At 48.5% G+C, this 20,496-nt stretch overlaps 1 protein-coding gene across 3 annotated transcripts in view; it reads left to right on the plus strand.

Annotated features, from left to right (window-relative positions):
• EFCAB6 (EF-hand calcium binding domain 6) overlaps positions 1–20,496 on the plus strand; it is a 252,473-nt gene that overhangs the window by 3,992 nt on the left and 227,985 nt on the right. For 2 of the 3 annotated variants that reach the window (XM_070371470.1, XM_070371472.1), the window contains exon 3: positions 16,702–16,847. In XM_070371470.1, the coding sequence (XP_070227571.1) occupies positions 16,709–16,847 (139 nt within the window). In that variant the 5' untranslated portion in view covers positions 16,702–16,708. Of the gene's footprint in view, positions 1–16,360; positions 16,450–16,701; positions 16,848–20,496 lie in introns of all 3 variants that reach the window. The other variant, XM_070371471.1, reaches the window with a different exon arrangement.

Genomic DNA, 20,496 nt, shown 5'->3' on the forward strand with positions numbered 1-20,496 from the left:
GTGAACCTTGTCCCTAGATCCCAGATTAAGAGTGTGCGTGCATGCTGTCGCTCAGTCATGTCCGACTCTTTGCGGCCCCATGGGCTGCAGCCTGCCAGGCTCCTCTGTCCATGGGGAATCTCCAGGCAAGAACATGAGTGGGTTGCCATTTCCTTCTCCAAGGGATCTTCCCAACCCAGGGATCGAACCTGTGTCTTGATTAGCAGGTGGATTCTTTACCCCTGAGCCACCTGGTAAGAACACTTGCTTTAAAGAGAGAGATTATCTCCGTTTTGCAAGTGAGAAAACTGGGTGACGAGAAGGTTAATTACCTCTCAAGTTTGCATGGTCGGTAATGGAGCCGACGTTGACTCCACGTCTTCTTGACTCTAAACCCTTGATGCTCAGTAAATGCAGGAGTGAGTGTGTAGAAGGTCCAAAAGGGAGCTTTAAAGTGAATATGCCCCTACTACGGCAGAACATCATTTGATATCAGAATAGACGGGGAGAAGATTTTTCTCAAGTGTTTGGATTTAGCTGCCAAGATCTTTTGTGCTGCTTGCAACTTTCCCCCAGTTTTGTCAAGTGTTAATTTCCCCCCCATGATTCCAGTTCCAACAGTTTTTGCTTCGATGCCATTTCTGTTGGGCTGTGCACATTTCTTACTCTGGTGTTGAATTATGTCTTCTCTGGATGCCAAGGCAGATGGATGGCACTTTTGTTATGATTCTGATATAAATAGCATCTGTTAAAAACTGGACACCCGTGCTTATCTGACAAATAAACAAATACATCAGTAGGATAGCCTTCTAACCGTGTTTTTGCCGGTGGTTGATAAGTGTATCTGATGGTCTGTGACTTGGTGCTTGTTTGGGGAGCAGTGGTTTTATTTTCCTTGCTAATTTCAACCTTATTGTACATTTTGATAGACTCGTACTCATGAACGGCTCAGAATTCTCTTTATTTAGAAAACCTAAACTGAGGTTGACGTCAGGCCGGGGGTGACCTAAAGAACTCATCACAGTGCCTTGCTCACGCTAAGAACACTGTTTAGCTTTCAAGGTCGAGGGTGAAATGAGTCCAAGCTCCTTACCCTGGCAGTGTTAGCTGTTAATAGCCGTGGTCCATCCAGAACAAAGATGAACAGAGTGCCCCCTGTGTGCTAGGCACGGTGGTAGGTGCTGCATAAAGATGGTGAGTGCACTCGACTGCCTCCATGGGAGGGGCTCCCTGGTGAGGAGGGGCCACAGATAAACAGCCAAGAGAAAAGCCTGGAAGCAGAGAATCAAAGTGAAGGTAGATGTGGGGCTAGAGGAAATGACACCCCACTCCAGTACTCTTGCCTGGAAAACCTCATGGACAGAGGAGCCTGGCAGGCTGCAGTCCATGGGGCTGCACAGAGTCAGACACAACTGAGCGACTGGGCGCACACACACACACACACACACACACACACAGCTGGTTAACCATTTGAATTGGGACTTCCCTGGTAGCTGAGTGGTTAAGACTCTGTGCTTCCACCACAGGAGGCATGGGTTTGATCCCTGGTTGGGGAACTAAGATCCTGCATGCCATTCATAGTGGCCAAAAATAAAATTAAAAACAGACAAAAACCAATGTTGTGTTAGTTTCAGGTGTACAGCAAAGCGATCCGATTATACACCTACCATCTTTCTTCAGATCCTTTTTCATTATAGGTTTTTTTTTTTTAATTTTATTTGGCTGTACCGAGTCTTAGTTGCAGCATGTGGGATCTTTAGTTGTGGCATATGAACTTAGCTGTCACGTGTGGGCTCTGGTTGCCCTGCCTTGCACTGGGAGCACGGAGCCTTACACACTAGACCACCAGGGAAGTCCCTCAGGTACCGGCCACACAGGGCGGTGAGGATAGTCCGTCCCCCTGGTCCTTGTTGTTGACCTGTTTTTTATGTAGCAGAGTGTATCTGTTAACCCCTAAATCCTAATTCATCCCTCCCCCTTTCCCATCTGGTAACCATACGTTTATTTTCTGTGTCTGTGAGCTCTATTTCTGTTTTGTAAATAAGTTCATTTCTATACTTTTTAAGGGTTACGTGTATAAAAGGCATCACGCGGTACTGATTTTTCTGACGCTCTTCGCTTGGTATGCCAGTCTTTACGCCCATCCGTGTTGCTGCAGATGGCATCATTTCATCCTTTTTAAGGCTGAGTGAAATGGGGTATTATGAATTTATATACATCTCACAGCTTCTTTAGCCATTCACCTGTGAATGGACACTTAGGTTGTGCTGCTAAGACATGTGTCTTTTTGAATTAGGGTTTTCTTCTCTTCTGGATTATATAAGGCATGATTAGTTTTAAGGAGGATAGGAAGGCCTCATGAAAGGAGGGACTCCACTCTCAGTCTTGAAAGATGAAGTGTGGTGAAAAAGGAGATTCTAGCAGGAGTAAAAAATTCGAGCAGGAGCATGACCCAGTACACAGAGATGAGGACCTGCATGGTATATTCATTTGGATTTTGTGTGAAATCCGGCAGGCATGAAGCTGTGGTGTCTGGAAGTTTCTTGTGGCCAGGTTATTAACGATGTGAATGGCCTTATACAAACCACAATTAGGAGTCTGACTTCAGTTTGTATACCTGGAGTAGTCATACAAATGCATGTTGTTGGTTTTTTTTTTTGAATTTAAAAAATGTAGATTCACAGAAAAGTTGCAGAATTAGTACAGAGAGTTCCCATGTGCCCCCAGCTTCCCGCATGGTACCATCTTACAGAATAACCACAATCCACTTAGCAAAACCAGGGTGCTGTCCCTGCTGCAGTCCTAGTAACAAAGAGAGACTTTATTCAGATTTCACCCGTCTTGACAGGACTCAGTCTCTTTTCTCTTGGTGCATAGTTATGTGAAATTTTAGCACATGGGTGATTTTGCCTTGCACGTTTTTTAAGCCAGGGAGTAACGTAAGTGAGTGTGTGCTTTAGCAAGAGAGATCCTGGCCACAGAGGAGGATGGATTAGAAGGGAGCTGGAGACCTGGATGCGATCTAAGGGGCTGTTTCTGGAATCTACATGAATGAGGATGAACTCGGGTAGTGAAGGGAGGGGTGGAGAGGGCGGGGGGACCAACGTCACAGGTGTCCTCCAGGTACCGCAGACAGTCCCTGCTGCCACTTGCCGCTGCTGCTACTGCTGCTAAGTCGCTTCAGTCGTGTCTGACTCTGTGCGACCCCATAGACGGCAGCCCACCAGGCTCCCCCGTCCCTGGGATTCTCCAGGCAAGAACATTGGAGTGGGTTGCCATTGCCTTCTCCAATGCAGGAAAGTGAAAAGTGAAAGTGAAGTCGCTCAGTTGTGTCCGACTCTTCGCCACCCCATAGACTGCAGCCCACCAGGCTCCTCCGTCCATGGGATTTTCCAGGCAAGAATACTGGAGTGGGGTGCCATCGCCTTCTCCATGCTGCCACTTAGAAAGGGCCAGATCCCAGTCGTGGAGAAAGAAGCAAACCTCAGCTGTCATTACGGACCATGGTCAGTTTTCTAAGGGCAGTAGGAAGCAATTGGAGTTCTTAAAGCAAGGAAGTAACAAAAGGAGATCAGCATTTTAAAATGTGGCGGTAGTCTGTGTGTGTGTGTGTGTGTGTGTGTGTGATTTGTGTATGTGATGTGTGTATATGGTTTTGGTGTATGTGTGCTTGTGTGTGTGGTGTGTGTATGTATAGTGTGTGTGAGTTCGAGTTATGGGAAGAGAAGTGGTGCTCATGGTGCTGGCATAAAATATCTCTATGTGACAAACCCAGAATTTAGCATGAAATTCATGTACAGGACCTGCCCGTGGCGGTGGGCACAGTTCTCCAGTAACCTGCAAAACCGCTGGGTTGCTCTGCAGACCCAAAGTCTCTGTTCCCGTGGTTTGGTGAGCTAAACAAAAAAATCCGCCTAACCCCGCCGCTTTCTTAATTTCCAGAATTCACCAATTCAGAAATAGTTTTTCTTGAAGGAAATGAAACAAAATAGCACCCAAACAAACACCTTCACCGTCCCCAGTACTGTACGGAGCAGTCCCAAGGCCAGCGAGCCGCCGCTCTTTCCTGAAGGTCTGTGTCAGCTGACGGCTCGGAGAAGCACTGTGGGTTCCTGGACGGTGCCGGGCTCAGAAAGTTGGTGGTGATAACCGGGACCACTTCCATCTGCTTTGTTTCCATTGTTCACCCAGCAGGCGTGTGCCAAATGCTGCTTCTTGGGCCAGAATTGTCTAGGAAACTTACATATCTTATCAGCAAGCATCGGCCCGTACATTTTAAAGTCGGGGTCCTTTGTTGGGTGCTCCACGTGACCCCAGCTGTTAGACAGCTACGGTGAACTCGGCAAATGCCTCCCCGCAGGCTGGCAGAGCCCTCTGGACGGCGCAGGTCCCCGTGTCCTACTGCAGGTGGCAGCAGCTGCCCGACTTCCCGGTGCCAAGCTCAAGCTGGGAATCCATCGCATGCCCCCTTTGCCAGCATCCGAGGACTTGCTGGGCCGGCTTCGATAAAAACAGGACGCGTTCAACACTCCTGGTCGGCTCACAGGAGCGGGGAGGGCCCAGTGGTTTCCAGCAATTACATCTTAAAAGCCTGCCAGGGAGACCGCGTTTGAGCTGGGAACAACCGTTTGACAGCCGACGTGCGGTCAGTTCCTCCGACGCAACTTGTTTTTCTGTCGTCTGTTGCCGTATCTGTCAGCACATTAGGTGTGGTGGTGAGTCTGGAAATGTTCGTTAGGTAAGAGTGAGTTTCTGAGGCACTTTCTGAGATTAGGTGTTTGTGTCCATGGTAGAGAAGGCATGTTACAAACAAAATTGCAGTAAGCTTTTTCTTTTTCTTTAAGGCTCTGTGTTCTGGGCCAGCAAGGCATTCATGCTGATATAAATGATCCCGAACCCACAACACTCAATTCAGTTAAACTCAGGAAGCATTATTTTTGGATCGCTGTCATCAGATGTGGTTCCTGCTCTCGTGGCATTGATGGTTCTTAACAGGGAACATAGACATCAAACAATCCTGGATGTGAATTAAGAAAACCTTTCACTCAGGTCACTGGTTCTCAGTACAGGGGATGAGAGTGAGAAATCACAGATGATGCCAGGACTTGTACCTTGGCTGACGGGAAAGAGTGAGGATATGGAACAAAATCCAGGAGTGGCGGGGTGTGAGGAGAGAGAGAGAGAGAGAGAGAGAGTGTGTGTGTGTTAGTGTGCATGTGTGCATTTTGGGAGGAGAATGCTGTTTGGATGACTGGGCTGTGAAAATCCTCCCTTCGTTAATTTGACAAACACTTTTGGAGCTGCAGAGGTGTGCTGGGTGCACTGGGGCAGGGGGTACCGTAGCACCGAGCCACTGTTTTATTTCGTGCAGTCTATAATGAAGTGTATAATTTCCCAAATGAAAGCATAATCACCTACTGAGATGCGTGCAGCTCAGGGGAAGGACAGGCTGTGATGAGAGACTCTACCAGGAGGATGTGGACGAGGCGAGCCGGGGGACGTCTCCAAGGAGGGGGTGGGCACGCTGGGATCTGGAAGAGAGAGGAGTTAGCTGGGTGAGGAGTAGGACGGGGGATCTGGGCAGAGAGCCCCGTGGGGCCGAGGGAAGCAGGCGGGGAGGGTGACAAAGGCAGGAGCTGGGTCCTGTGCTGCCGGGTAGGCCCTGGCAGGCACGCTGTGTCGTGTAGCTAATGTACGTTTATTGTCGTTCAGTTCACTACGCCGTGTCCGGCTCCCCGCGACCCCATGGACTGAGGCACGCTTGTCTGTGGCTTCCCTGTCCTTCACTGTCTCCTGGAATTTGCTCAAACTCATGTCTGTTAATTCGATGCATGTTTATTAGACAACGTTTAAAGACTGATGTTAGCACCATCCCAACATAGCTATTTTGTCTAGAAAATAGACCCTGTCCACCCTTGGAAATAACATTTTTATACCGTGTGTATATAGTATACCTTTTCCTCTTAACCTTGTCCTAAACATGTTTTTCCATTTCCACGTGTTCTATATTATTTATAATAGTGGTAAATAATCACCTGCTCAGACTTGGCAAGCCTTGTGTTATATGTATTTTTGAAATATTTATTTGTGATTTATTTGGCTGTGTTGGGTCTCAGTCGTGGCCCACGGAACCGTCACGTCACAAGGTGGGGAGGGGCGTCTTCCGTGGCGGCTGAGGCTTAGTTGCCCCGAGGCATTGTGGGATCTTAGTTCCCCGACCAGGGATGGAACCCACGTCCCCTACATTGTAAGGCGGATTCTCAACCGCTGGACCACCAGGAGAGTCCCTTGTGTTTTATTTTGAGTTAACTTCTGAGCTGGTGGGTGGGTCTCGTGGCATATATGGGTAGACGTGAAATTTACGCTGCCAGAGAACGTATTTGTAAAAATGAGGTTTGGGAGGAAGGTGAAAGCCCATGTTGGGGTCTGAGGAGACCTTGGTGTAGCGGAGGGTGGGGACCCTGGATGGAGGAAGGCTGAGAGGCTCAGACTGTCTGGGTGCTGGCTGGGAAGGAGGTCAGTTTATAAACGGAATTTTCCACTAAATTGAATTCAGATGACTGGCTAAATTGTTTTTTACGATACCCTATCATTTGAAATATATTTGTAAATCAACTTGCATTCTTATAATTCCTATGTTTAGAGCAGTGAGGGGTTGCCAGCCAATTCTAAGATCTTAAGGGAGTACGGGACCCAGATGAGGGAGGCAGACTGGGCTTCACACATTAGTGCCACGAACCCAGGAATCCTCATATTTGACTAGTTGTTCATGTAAATGTTTATTCGCCAAGTTGTGTCCGATTCTTTTGTGATCCCATGGACCATAGCCCACCAGGCTCCTCTGTCCGTGGGATTTTCCAGGCGAGAATACAGGAGTGGGCTGCCATTGCCGTCTCCATTATGTAGACGACTCACTTCATTTTCTGCATGTTCTTTTGAGTAGGTTGCAGAATTGTTAGACTGTTTTGCAAATGCAAGGTATCCTTTCTTGATAATTGATAGGTTTTCTCATCGCTCTATTAATATGTACAGACTTCATGGTTCTTGTCTCCGTGTTTGTGTGAGCTTGCCCACAGACCACGTGCAGGCACCTGGGCCAGTGCACACCCCTGGTACAGTTGGGCAAAAAGCTCGGTGCCTCTGGGTCTTGGCCTCATGAGTAAATCTGGCTTTTCCTGCTAGTGTTTCATTTCTCTGCCTCTAAACATGTGGATGAAAAATGAAATGAAATGTTAGTTGCTCAGTTGTATCCAACTCTTGTGACCCCATGGACTGTAGCCTGCCAGGCTCCTCTGTTCATGGAATTTTCCAGGCAAGAATACTGGAGTGGGTTGCCATTCCCTTCTCCCGAGGATCTTCCCAACCCAGGGATTGAATCTGGGTCTCTGCATTGCAGGCAGATGCTTTATCATCTGAGCCACCAGGGAAGCTAAAAATGTGCATAGCGGTATCTAACTCACAAGGTTGATGATTAACCAGTGGCCTGAAAAATGGGTTCTTGTGAGGTGACGGTAGTTGAATCCCCGAAATACAGCATGTGCTGGTCTTTTAACTCCATTTTGATGTCAAACTGGGAACTTTCCTTGTGAGCTTCCTTAAAAACTATAGACTTGTCCATGTAAATCAGCTTCAGGTTCTTGTGAAGCAGTGGTCCCAGCTTGTTATTAAAACACAGAGGCTGGGCCCCCCAGCTCAGGAGATTCAGGTTGGTCGGTCTGGGTGGAGCCTGGGAATTTGCATTTCTGATAAGGCCCCAGGTGATGTTGGTATGGCTGGTTCAGGGACCACATTTGAAGAACCACTGAAAGCTGTATGTCTGCTTTAATAACCTTTTAAAACTAATTTTTTTTTTGATGGAAAAGAAACGCACAGAGAAAATAATAGTATTAGTAACAACAGAAAACCATGTTCTGTCTGCTTGAGGAATCTGGAAATGGAATAATAGCTCCAGTCCTGTTGAGGTGGACCCCAAGGACGTCTCTTGGGCAAAGTCTTGAAGCCAGTGCCTGAGCCAGGAGATGCAGGTCAGGAAGACAGGCATCACTGTGACTCTAGGTGCGCCGTCAGGGTGGCCGGACGTGCTGCGGGAGTACCTTGTTCCTGCTCTTTGAAAACACGTGCCATTTTCTTCAAATCCTGAGTTAGGTCTCGTGCTCCTGGGGGGCCGGGTGGGTCATACTCTTCTCTCTGGCCCTCCACTCGCGCCTGCAGCACTGGCTGGAGGATGAATGGTCGAGAGCAGAGTTGGTTGGCAAGTGCTCCCACCAAGGATGTTTAGGTGGGACACCCAGACCGGAGGCTCCGTGTTCAGAGCTGTCCAGATTTGGCTCTCTGAAATATTCATGTCATAATTGAAGTCTCACTAGCTTTCACAGTCCCGCAGTTGGTAGAAATGAGGATCGGAGAAGACCCAACAGGTCATCCAGACCATTCTCCCGCTGGAAGAGGCTTATTCCCTGCAGTGCACTCAGCAGCATTAGGAGGAATTACTTTTCATATGATTACTTTTTTTTTTCCTTCTCATTCTGTCTTCAACTAAGTGTTTCTTGAATTGAATCACTTTGCATTCAAGTAATAAAATGCACAACAGGCAGTCCATTTCTGGGTGATTATCTCACTCCTCAGGTGGCGTAATAAGGCAGGAGGCCAGAGCCCTGGCATGCCTTATTGTTATTAGGAAGGGAATTTATGGACAAAATAAAGAAAGTGGCTGTTTGCATCAGCGATAACCACAACGAGGAGGGCGGTCACGGCCGATCCCCCCACCCCTGTGCTCGGAGCGCAGGGCAGGCAGGAGCCCGGTACCCTAACCGTGCAGGTGGCGGTCGGGGTGGACAGAGGCGTAGCACCACTGCCTTCAAGGGGCTTGTTGTTTATTTTGCAAAAAAGCAGCAGGAAAGCCTTGGCTGTTGACTTGTACCTGGGAGGGCCCGTCTCGGGCACCAGCTCCGGGCTTCGCTTTGTGTGCCTGGGCCAGTCGCTTCCTGCTCTGCGCTCCCGAGTCCTCACCTATGAAATGGGAAGAGCCGTAGGTGGTTGGGCTGGGAAGGGTTAAATGATGTTTTTTTTTTTTTTTTTTTTTCCATAAATCTTAAGCGCATTTCCCGGCTCAAAGGAATCCCTATTAAATGCTTATAGGATTAGAATAATTTTTTCCCCCTTAAAATTCTTCATAAGCTGGAGCTTCTGTGTCTCTTCTTCAGCCCGTGCTTGCACCAAGGATGTTTAGGTGGGACTCCCAGGCAGGCTCCGCGATCACATCGGTCCGGGTTGGCTCTCACGTGCCTCATCGTTCCCGCACCCTCGGTGTTCTTTCCCGAGTACGCTGTGGCGTGTCCTCACTTCCCTCACACATGCCCTCCTCTTGCCGCTTCACACGTGCTGTCCAAGGAGGAAAGAAAGAAAGTGAAGTCGCTCAGTCGTGTTTGACTCTTTGTGACCCCCATGGACTGTAGCCTACCAGGCTCCTCCGTCCATGGGATTCTCCAGGCAAGAGTACTGGAGTAGGGTGCCATTTCCTTCTCCAGGAGATCTTCCCGACCCAGGGATCGAACCCTGGTCTCCCACATCGTGGGCCGACGCTTTACCGTCTGAGCCACCAGGGGAGTCCGCTGTCCAAAACGTGGACCCAGATGAAACCCAGCTCGGTGGCCTCCCCGTGCAGCAGCTGACTGTGGCTGGAGAAAGGCCGCCTCCGCCTGCCCTGGTCCTCAGGTTCCTGTCCACGGGCCTCGGGTGGGCTCTCTCAGCCCTCTGCTGGTCGTGCGTGCTGCTTCTCCCGCCCTCCTGCTCACCTTCCCGTCCAGCCAGCTGTCCCTTCACCCTCAGTCCTGAGATGCCTGTCCCCGTCCTCATGTGCTGCTGCTGACCCGACTTCCCTTTCCCTGAGAAGAGAGAGCCAGCAGGAGGGGACTCCCACGTGCCTTCCGCTCTGCGTCTGCTCACACGCTCTGCTGTCTTGGTTGTCATGAGCCATCCCTGTGCCTAGAAGAGGCTCCGGCACCCAAGGAGATCCTGTCTCCACTGGCAAACCCACCGGAACCACCCATTCCCTCCCTTCTCTCCTGCTTCATCCCTCTTGGCCTCCAAGGCTGGTCGCGACCACGAGTATTCAGACCTGCTGCCAGTTCTCCTGTGATAAAGACAGCTCTCTGTGGCTGCCCATCTCTCCTCTGCTGCCCCCCACCCCACTGCTGCTTTACAGCCGAGTTCCTGGAAACAGGTGCCCCTGTCTGCTGTCACTGATTCTTCTCTGAGTTTATCTGAACTCAGGCAAGCTTCCTGCCAACCACCCGGTTCCACCAGTGTGGCTACTGTTCAGACCATCGGTGGCTCGTGCCTGGCTTCGTCCCGGGGCAGTTCTTGGTCATCTTACGTGGTTATCCCTGTAACCTTTGACACACAGCATCACCCCCTCCTCCTTGACACACTTTCTTCACTTGGTTCCCTGGACACTCCGGTCCCCCGGTTTTTCTCTTCTCCCGCTGGTTGCTCTTCCTCGGTCTCTTTTGCCAGTTCCTCATGTCCCTGAGCTCTGAAAGTCAGTGTACCCCAGGGCTTGGCCCCGGCAGCTCTTCTTTCTCACACCCCCTTTCCTGGTGGGCTGGTCCGATAGCATGCCTTTACGTGCATTGTATGCTGATGATCCCCAAACTTCCATCTTTATCAAACCTCGTGCATCCAGCCGCCTATTCAGTATCTCCACCGGGATATCTAGTAAGCATCTCAGATGTAACACGTCCAGAGGAATTCCTGATCTTCCCCTCCAGACAGTCTACCTGCTATCTTTCCCATCTCAGTTCACAGCCACTCGATCCAGCCTTTCTTTTGCACAGCAGATCCGATCTGTAAAGCTCTTTAGAATGTGCCTGGAATCTGATCATTCCTCAGCACTTTCCCCAGAAGGACTCCACTCCCCACCACAGCTCCCCTTGCGTGGACGATGGCAGGAGACTTGTAACCGGTCTTCCTGTTTCCTCTCTTGCCTCTGTCGATCCATTCTTGACATGCAACCAGAGGGATCCTCCAAGTACAGAGGCCAGAGCGTAATCCTGTGCCTAACCCTCCAGCCGCTCAGCGTCTTCAGAGCCTAGCGCTCACGGGGCCCAGTGCTTTCCGTCCGTCTGCCGCCTGCTGCCTCTTTGCCCTCCTGGCAGCTCTGCTCCCTTCAGACCTTTGCTCAGTGTCTCCTGTTCTCCTCCTCTACTCCGTTTATCCCCACAGCAGTTACGCATGTGTACAGTGCTAGTGCTAAGTCGCTTCAGTCGTGTCCTGACTCTTTTCAGTCCCGTGGACCACAGCCCCCAGGCTCCTCCGTCCATGGAACTCTCCAGGCAAGGAGACTGGAGCGGGTCCCCTTCTCCAGGGGATCTTCCCGACCCAGGGATCCAACCTGCCTTTCTTGAGTCTCTGGCATTGGCAGGTGGGTTCTTTACCACGAGTGCCACCGGGGAAGCCCACTCGTGTTTAATTTACTTATTTTATTTGCTGTGTGTCTTCCGTTACTAGAATCTAAGGTCCCGAGGGCTGTGATTTTGCCAGTTTTGTTCATTGACCAACCCCCCACCCCGCCGCAAGGCTTCAGTCTGCTGCTGCTGCTGCTAAGTCGCTTCAGTCGTGTCCGACTCTGAAGGCTCCAGTCTAGAAGGAGCTTAACAAGCACCTTTTGAGCATGTACAGAGCCACGTTCTTCTGGAAATTTACCAGTGCTGTGATTCTAGGTTTCAGTGCAGTTAAGTGTGTCTGGTTGAAGAAGGAGATATGTGGAGAGCGGTGGAAGCTCTCAGCCTCCCCCAGCATTAGCCCCGGGGCGGTCCCGGCCTGCAAGGACCTACCGACGGTCGGTGGCAGATAGGACAGGTGCAGACTGACGCAGCGCTGGGCGTCTCTTCGTGTAGGCCTGCCCGAAGAGAGGGAAGCCGAGCACCGGCCAATGTGGATTTCCTGTACGTGAGGAAGTCCGATCCATTTCTTCAACCCTGTAAACTTGAGGTTCTTCAGATCCAGTGCGTTAGAGGTGCTGCCTAGCCTGAGTCTGTGTACTCAAATAGTGCTGCGCACACCCACCTCGGCTTGACTATTATTAATTATGCACGTTTGTTGCAGTGTGAAGCCCAGCAGGGAAAACTGTTTTCTTTTTCGGCTGTGCTGGATCTTCATTGCTGCGCGAGATTTTCTCTAGTTGGGGTGCACAGGCTTCTCATCGCGGTGGCTTCTCTTGTTGCTGAGCGAGCCCCGGCTCTAGGGTGAGAGGACTTCGACAGTTGCAGCCCACGGGCTCAGGAGTTGGGGCTCCCAGGCCCTAGAGCACAGGCTCAGTAGTTGTGGCACACAGGCTTAGTTGCTCCGCAGTATGTAGGATCTTCCTGGACCAGGGATCAAACTTGCTTCTCCTGCATTGGCAGGTGGATTCTTTACCACTGAGCGACCAGGGAAGCTCCAGCTCCCAGATCAGGGATCAAAGCCGTGTCTCCTGCATTGGCAGGCAGATTCTTTACCACTGAGCCACCAGGGAAGCCTGAGAAAACTTTTTTTTTTTCCCAGCTGAAAAGGATGGCCAAGTTAGGAGCGTCAGACAGGTGATGGCTATAAAACTTCCTTATAGCGCTTGAACTTAGGCCTCTTGGTTCACTTGAGGCAAGGGAGAGTTTTGTCTCTTACTCTTATACCTAAAGTGGCCAGAAAGGAGTGAATCAAAAATTTGCCCTGATTTCTGAAATGCCAATAAGCCACAGACTGGCAGTCTCTGAGTTGCAAATTCCTAAATGCATGTAATAGCATGGTGACCACTGAGGGCTAGTGCCTCCTGCTGGCGGGTGTAGGGAGCACAGCCAGTTTTGCCCTAACTGTGGGGCATCAGCCTGGGTGGGCGCTTCCCCACAGCGCCCCAGATAAACAGGACATCCCCGATGCCAAAGGTGCCCAGGCCAGTAGCTGCTCTCTTTGCCTCCGCCTCCTCCCCTCCCTCTCCTTCTTCCCCTCCTTTTTCTGTCCTGTTCTGATATAACTCATATACCATAAAATGAATCCTTTTAAAGCATACAGTTCTGTGGCTTTTAGTGTATTCACTGAGGGTGTGACCATCACCACTAACCTTTGTCACCTCCAAAGAAACGCCGTACTCATTAGCTGTTCCATATCCCCCTACCTTTAGACCCTGGCAACTGCCTAATCTGCTTCCAATTTCTATGGATGTATTTATTCTACGTGTTTTGCATCAGTTGAATTATACAGTACATGGTTGGCTGTAGCGTAACGTTTTCAAGACTTGTTTGTGTTGTAGCATGAATCAGTGTTTCATTCCCTCTTATGGCTGAATTTTGTACGTGCTGCTTTAGTCGCTCAGTCGTGTCCGACTCCTGCGACCCCATGGTCTGTAGCCCGCCAGGCTCCTCCGTCCATGGGATTCTCCAGGCGAGAGAACTGCGGTGGGTTGCCATTTCCATCTCCAGAATTATGTATAGCCCGCTGAATGAGTAGACCACTTTTTGCTGATCTGTTTCCTCGTTGATGGGCCTTTGGGTGGTCTCCACTCTTTGGCTGCTGTGGGTATACTGCTATGAACATTTGTGTACAGTTTCCACGTGGACATGAGGTTTTCAGTCCCTCACCAGTACTTGTTATTGTTTCTTTGATTATACCATCCCTTGTGTGCTGTGTGCTTAGTCGCTCAGTTGTGTCCAACTCGTCGTGACCCCCGTGGACGGCAGCCCTCCAGGCTCCTCTGTCCATGGGGCTTCTCCAGGCAAGAATACTGGAGCGGGTTGCCACGCCCTCCTCCAGGGGGTCTTCCCAACCCAAGGATCAAACCCAGGTCTCCCGCACTGCAGGTGGATTCTTTACGGACTGAGCCGCCAGGGAGGCCCCCGGGGGGCTTAATGGATGCCTTCTTGTGCTGCTGACTTGTATTTTCCTAACGACTTGTGATATTGAGCATTTTTCATGTACCTGTGTATCTTCTTGGGAGGACTGTCTGTTCAGACCCTTTGCCCGTTGTTAAACTGGGTTATTTGCCTTTTTATTATTGAGTTGGAAGAGTTCTTGATATAGTCTACATATTAGATTCTTATCAGATATATGATTGACAAATAATTGACTCCATTCTGTGGGTTGTCTTTTCAGTTTCTTGATAGTATCCTTTGAAGCACAAAAATTTTTAATTTTAGTGAAGTCCAGTTAACATTCCTTCTTTGGTTGCTTGCATTTTTCATGTCATATCTAAGATATCATCACATAATTCCAAGTCACAAAGATTTACATGTATGTTTTCTCCTAAGAATTTTGTATTTTCAGCTCTTAAATTTAGGTCTTTGGTTGATTTTTCATTAATTTTTGTACATGGTGTGAAATGGGGGTCCCGTTTCATTCTTTTGGCTGTGGATATCCAGTTGTTCCAGCACCATTTGTTGGAAAGACTATTCTTTCTACACTGAGTGATCTTGCAGCCTTATCAAAAATCAATTAATGCTACACCTAAGGGTTCATTTCCAGATTCTCCATTTTATTCTGGTGTGTTGTGCCTTCATTTTCACTTATCTAGAAGTATTTGCTGATTTCTATCATGATTTTTTTCTTTGACTCACTGGTTATGTAACAGTGTGTTGTGTAATTTCCATATATTTGTGAATTACCTAATTTTTTGTTACTTCTAATTTCATTCTCATGTGATTGGAGAACATACTTTGATGCTTTCCGTCCTCTTAAATTTGTGGAGGCTTGTGTTAGGGCCTAGCATGTGGTGTCTGTCCTGGAAACTGTCCCCTGTCTACTTGGGAGGCGCGTGTCCTGTCGTTGTCGGGTGAGCTGTGCTGTAGTCGTCCGTTAGGTCCTGTTGGTTTAAAGCGTTGTTGTTCAGCTGTTCTGTGTCCTTGTTAGTCTTCTGGCTAATTGTGTCCATCCTGAGAGTGAGTATCAAAGTCTCCAGTTATTATTGTTGCAGCGTCTAGCTCTTCTTTGAGTTTACCAGTTTTTACTTCGTGTCTATTGGGGCTCTGTTATCAGCTCTGCGTATATGTTTGTTTTACCTTCCTTTATTCTTTCTTTACTGCTCTTTCCTTACATAGGTCTGAGTTCTGCTGCACATGAGTTTTTTCATCTTTCTGAAGAATTTATTTTAATAATTCTTACAACCAGGTCTACTGGTGACATTTCCTCAATTTTTGTTGATATGATCAGGTCTTTGTCTTTAAATCTGAAGGATGTTTTGCTGGATACAGAATTCTACGTTGGTGGATTTTTTTTTTTTCCTTTTGACACTTGAAATATTTCATTCCACTCTTTCCGTGTTTGCATGGTTTCTGAAGACAAGTATGTGTAGGCCATACTTTTTTTTGTGGTTGCAAGTGTCATAAAATTTTTGTTGAAAACTGGGCAATTCTCAAATCATCTTGGCCCTCCTTTCCATTTTGTTTGTTTAGAGGCTCTTCTAAACTAACTTGGTAAGTTCTGTATCGTTTGTCATGCATGGCCACCGAAGTGTCCCTGACTGGTCAGCAGCTGGGACAGAACTCTCTTTAAACGCCTGGACACAGCAGCCTGATAGTCTTTGCTGAGGGCTCTTGGTGTGTGTTGAGCCTTCTGTCCACACTCAGGCAGGCAGCTTACAGCCTTGGCTCGGCCTTCACCTCCTGCTGTGCAGAGCCTCCCAAGTCCGCCAGTGCTGAGGGCCTGCTCAGCTCTTTCTGAGCAAGCGCATAGCCCCAGACATGTGCACCACCTTGTAGATCCCCAGGAATATGTGGGAGCTTCTCAAAGCCCCTCTGGACATCTTGTTCCCTAGCTTTTCCGTTTAAGCTACTTAGTTAGTCTTTTATTTGCTCTATCTGTTATCCACCCTCCTTGGGTGGATAACAGATAGAATTTTAAACAATTTTAAACAACAGTTGTCCCTGAATTTTTTTTTTTTTTCAATCAAATGCCTTTTGACAATAGCTGGTCCTCCCTGGGAAAGCTCTGAATCAGTTCAAATAAAGACAGCCTTGCATGTGGGGGTCTTTCAGGGAGCCCTCAGGTAAGTCATAGAATGAAGAGTTTATGCTAATGGGGCTTTGAAGGTGCTTCCACCCTGTTCTTCCCCTTCCAGGGTCTGGCGGGCTGCTGGGTTTTCCCTGTGATGGCAGGATGTTGGTTTCATGGCTACTGCAGATTTGGGGATGAGGGGAGATAGGGAACAGGGGAAGTCAAAATGCCACAAAATGGGGGTTCATTCCCGGATTCTGGCATCTCCCATGAGTGAATACTCCCCAGATTGCTGCAAACTTTGGTTAGTTTCCAGAGTTCTGAAACAGCTGATTCTGACAGTTCTTGCCAGTGTTCTCATTACTCTTTTGGAGAAGGTTTTCAGAGGCCTTCACTCTAGCATTTCTGGTGCTCTTTTCCCCAGCTACGCCTCTGACTGTGTGTCGGATGAGTTCAGAGGACCGAAACTTTCCACCCTTCCTGCCCCACCCACCAGGAATGAGTGACTAGCAGGTACAGGTGTCCTGTCCAAACGCCTCTTTGTTTTCCCATCTTTGAAGATTATTGGATCTGCTATAAAAGCGAGTCTAAAACCCACAATTTTGTATTTACTTTAAGAGGGGGTCTCTGAAACATTGGCGAGGTCCTGACCAGCTACATGTTTACAGTCCCCGGCTGCCCTTTCAGAAAAGGCGTAGACGGGAGGCTGGCCTCACTGGGGGATGTGGTTGAGGGTCATGTGACCTGTTTTTGTTCATTTCACAGGGATTTAATGTGCAAAATGGCAGTTGTACCAGATTGGCATATTATATGTCCTTACACACGGAAATTCACACATACAAGACCACACTCTTCACCATGCAGAGTGTATTCAAGGAGTGTTTTCCAAAATATGTTCAGACCTTCTTCATGTGAGTATTCCTGAGCAAATGGTACTGATAGTGCATGCTGGACTCTGCACAGAGGCCTCACACGATGTGTTGTCAGCCCAATAAAGCTGTGAAATAGATTCTGTTACTGTGCCTATCTGTATGGGGAATCTGAGACCCAGGTTTATCAAGCCACTTGCCCAAAAGTTACGTGGTTTTTAGGTGGCAGGGTTGGGATTTGAACCCAGACATTACAGGAGCCATGGAATTAAACTACTATATTATCTAGTATACTGCCTTACTCAGGTTTTTTCTTAGTTAATAAACTATATTTTTTGAGTAGCTTTTTTTTAAAAAAAATTTTTATGCTGTGCCGTGCAGCTCGTGAGATCTTAGTTCCCTGCCCAGGGATTAAACCTGGGCCACGGCGGTGAAAGCACCAACTAAGCCTTAACCCCGGGACCACCAGGGACGCCCTGAGTAATTTTAGGTTTACAGAGAAACTGAGCTACCGTGCAGAGAGTTCCTGTACACTTCTGCACTCCCCTCCCCAGGTTCCGTTATTACCAGCGTTCGCAATGGTGTGGGACAGTGTTTACAAGTGACACACCATTACTGGTACGTTACTGGAGTTCACACTCTTTGTTTTGTGCATCCTCTGGGTTTTGATCAATGTGTGACGATGTGTATCCACTGTTACCGCGTCTCACAGACAGTCTCATTGCCCGGAAACGCCTCCGTGCTCTGCCTGTTCATCCCTCCCTCCCCCTGGTTGCAGGCAGCCGCTGGTCTTCCTGCTGTCTCCGTAGTTTTGCCTCTTTGAGAATGTCATTTAGTTGGAATCATACAGTCCGAAGCGTTTTCATATTGGCTTCTTTCACTTAGCAATACGCACGTAAGGCTCCTTCATGTCTTTTCATGGTGTGACAGTTCATTTCTATTTTTTCTCTGAATAATAGTCTCTTGTATGGATGTACAACCATTTATTCACTCCTCAAGGACATCTTGGTTGCTGTCATGCCTTGGCAATTATAAATAAAGTTGGTATAAACATTTGCATGCAGGTTTTTGAGTGGACCTGAAAGCCTAACTTATTTGGATCAATTTTAAAGCAATAAAATTTGACATTATATTTTCTCTAAAGTGTGCGTCTTCTCATTTGTTCCTTCCTCCCTCCCTCTCTTTCTTCGCACACATTTTCTTAGCCCTAAGATGTAACAAGAACTGTCCTAGGGACTGAGGATAAAGAGCAGGTCCTGTAGAGGGTCTGCCCTGGAGGAGCCCACGGTCTTGAAAGGGAGAGGAGGCATCCCAGCCAAGAGAGACCAGGGCTGGACTAGACACGCGCACGCCTGGACGCATAGCCCGAGGAGCCGGAAGGGCTCAGAGCAGCACAACGGAAGAACAGGCCGGAGGAGAGGCGAGCCGCTCAGAAGTCACGCTGGCCACCGTGCCCACCTGCCATCCGCAGGAGGCCACGGGCCCCCGCCGGAGAGCCGGAGCGGAGCCCGGACGACGTCTGATGGGCGTCTGTCTGCCCGGGTCTCTGGAAGCAGGGGAGAATGGATGTCGGGGTGACCGGCAGTCTCCGCCACAGACATTTATCGTCACTAACAAAGCTGCTCCACGCCCGCAGTGTTCTGCAGATATATCCTCGTTAACTAGCTTTCTGACTGCACAATGAAGAATGGAGTGAAGCAGGATTACCAGATTAAGGGGCGTTCACACTCGTAAAGGCGCCACAAATCGCCTTTAGGAAGCTTGTAGCTCCACATCCCCCAGATAACAATTAAAAGTGCTTGTTTCTGAGCATCCTAACACAGAATGTTGTCTTTGACTTCTTGTCCATTTGATATGCATGAAACAGCATTCTGTTGTGCTGTTAACCTGCGTTTCCCTAATGGCGAGCTTATCTTTGATCGTCAAGTCCGTCAGGTTCACGTCTTCCTCTGACGAACTGCCTCTTCATGTCCTTTGCCCATTCGCCCGCTGTGGGCGGGTCTTTTTAGTTACTTGTGTGAGCGCTCTTTGTTAAAAGTATGAATGCTTTATGTGCAATCTGTATCTTTTTTCATCTGTCATCTGCCTTTTGTTTTTACTGATGGTTTTTAAAATGTACTGAATTATTTTTCCTTTTCTAAATAAAAGTTATATATTTAAAATAAACACTTAAATAAAAACTATTTACATACATATGTAATGTCCCCTAGCACCCCTTTCCTCTCCAGAGTTGGTCACCATTGAGTGTTTGGCTGTCCAGCAACGGCACATCATTCATGCACACACACGTGTAGATATGTATTACAGAACTCGTATTAAATAAACACAATTCATGGGTAAATCTGTGAGCCACAGATACTAGACACCCTGTTTCCTTTTAAGATGTTTTTTGCTTTATGTTTCAATTTGAATAGTTTCTGTAGACCTGACTTTATACTCATGAGTCCTTTCTTCTGCCGTGTGGACAGTCTGCTGTTAAGCAAATTAAATGAACTCTTCACTTTGATATTGTATTTTTCCTTTCTAGCTTTTTCATGTGCTTTAAAAAAAAGTTTCTGCTTCTCTGTTGGAATCCCCCACATGTTCAGCATGTTGTCAGTTTTCCCTTAATCTCTTTAACATATTTGTCATTCTTAGTTTAAATACCCGATCATTTTCCGCATCTGTTCTCTGTGGGTCTTCTGATGATTGGTTTTGCTCCTCATCAGGTCATGTTTTCTTATTTCACTTGTCTTGCAATTTAAAAAAGATTTAGCAGCAGACATTTGTGTAAAAGAGAGTAGTGTGTACACGCTCAAGTCATGTCCGATTCTTTGTGACCTCACATACCGTAGCTTGCCAGGCTCCTCTGTCCATGGGATTTCCCAGGCAAGAACACTGGAGTGGGTTACCACTTCCTTCTCCAGGGGATCTTCCCGACCCAGGGATCGAATCCACATCTCCTGCATTAGCAGATGGGTTCTTTACCTCTGAGCCATCAGGGAAGCCCCCAGAAAGAGTAGGGAAGTGAAGTTGCTCAGTTGTGTCCGCCTCTTTGCAACCCCATGGACTGTAGCCTACCAGGCTCCTCTGTCCATGGGATTCTCCAGGCAAGAGTGCTGGAGTAGGTTGCCATTTCCTTCTCCAGGGGATCTTCCTGACCCAGGGACCGAACCCAGGTCTTCCACATTGCAGGCAGATGCTTTACCGTTTGAGCCACCAGGGAAGCCCCCAAAAAGAGTAGAGACAGAAGTAAATCATATTTACCACCAGAAAAAGGAATGCTCCTTCCACTCAGGCTTCTGATGAGGTGGACTGGCTCAGTTTATTTCTTGATTTAGTCGTGTCTGGATTTGGTGTCAGTGGTGGTTAGATTCAGGTGACCTCTTGTTTCAAACACTTCCCTTCAGCAGACCCTGAGATCTGAGCAGCGTGGACACTTCAGTCATCTCTGCTTCCCAGTCCAGCTGCCAGCCTGGTGTCCTAGGGGGGACTCTCTGCTTCCAGCCCTCCCGCCACAATTGGAGGAGGGTTTCTCCAGCTCAGACTCCAGCTTTGTGCACCTCAGGAGGTCCCCCTCCACCTTGCCCCCCTGCCTCCAGTCTGCAGTGGGCCACCAACGGGCACTTGGTGAGGGTCCCATAGGCTTCAGAGGGGCTTGCCGCTGGTCTGTACTCAGCCATGGTGAGCAGCTGCCTGATACTTAGGGAAG

The sequence above is a fragment of the Bos mutus genome, chromosome 5 (genome assembly GCF_027580195.1).
Source record: "Bos mutus isolate GX-2022 chromosome 5, NWIPB_WYAK_1.1, whole genome shotgun sequence".
NCBI lineage: Eukaryota > Metazoa > Chordata > Mammalia > Artiodactyla > Bovidae > Bos > Bos mutus.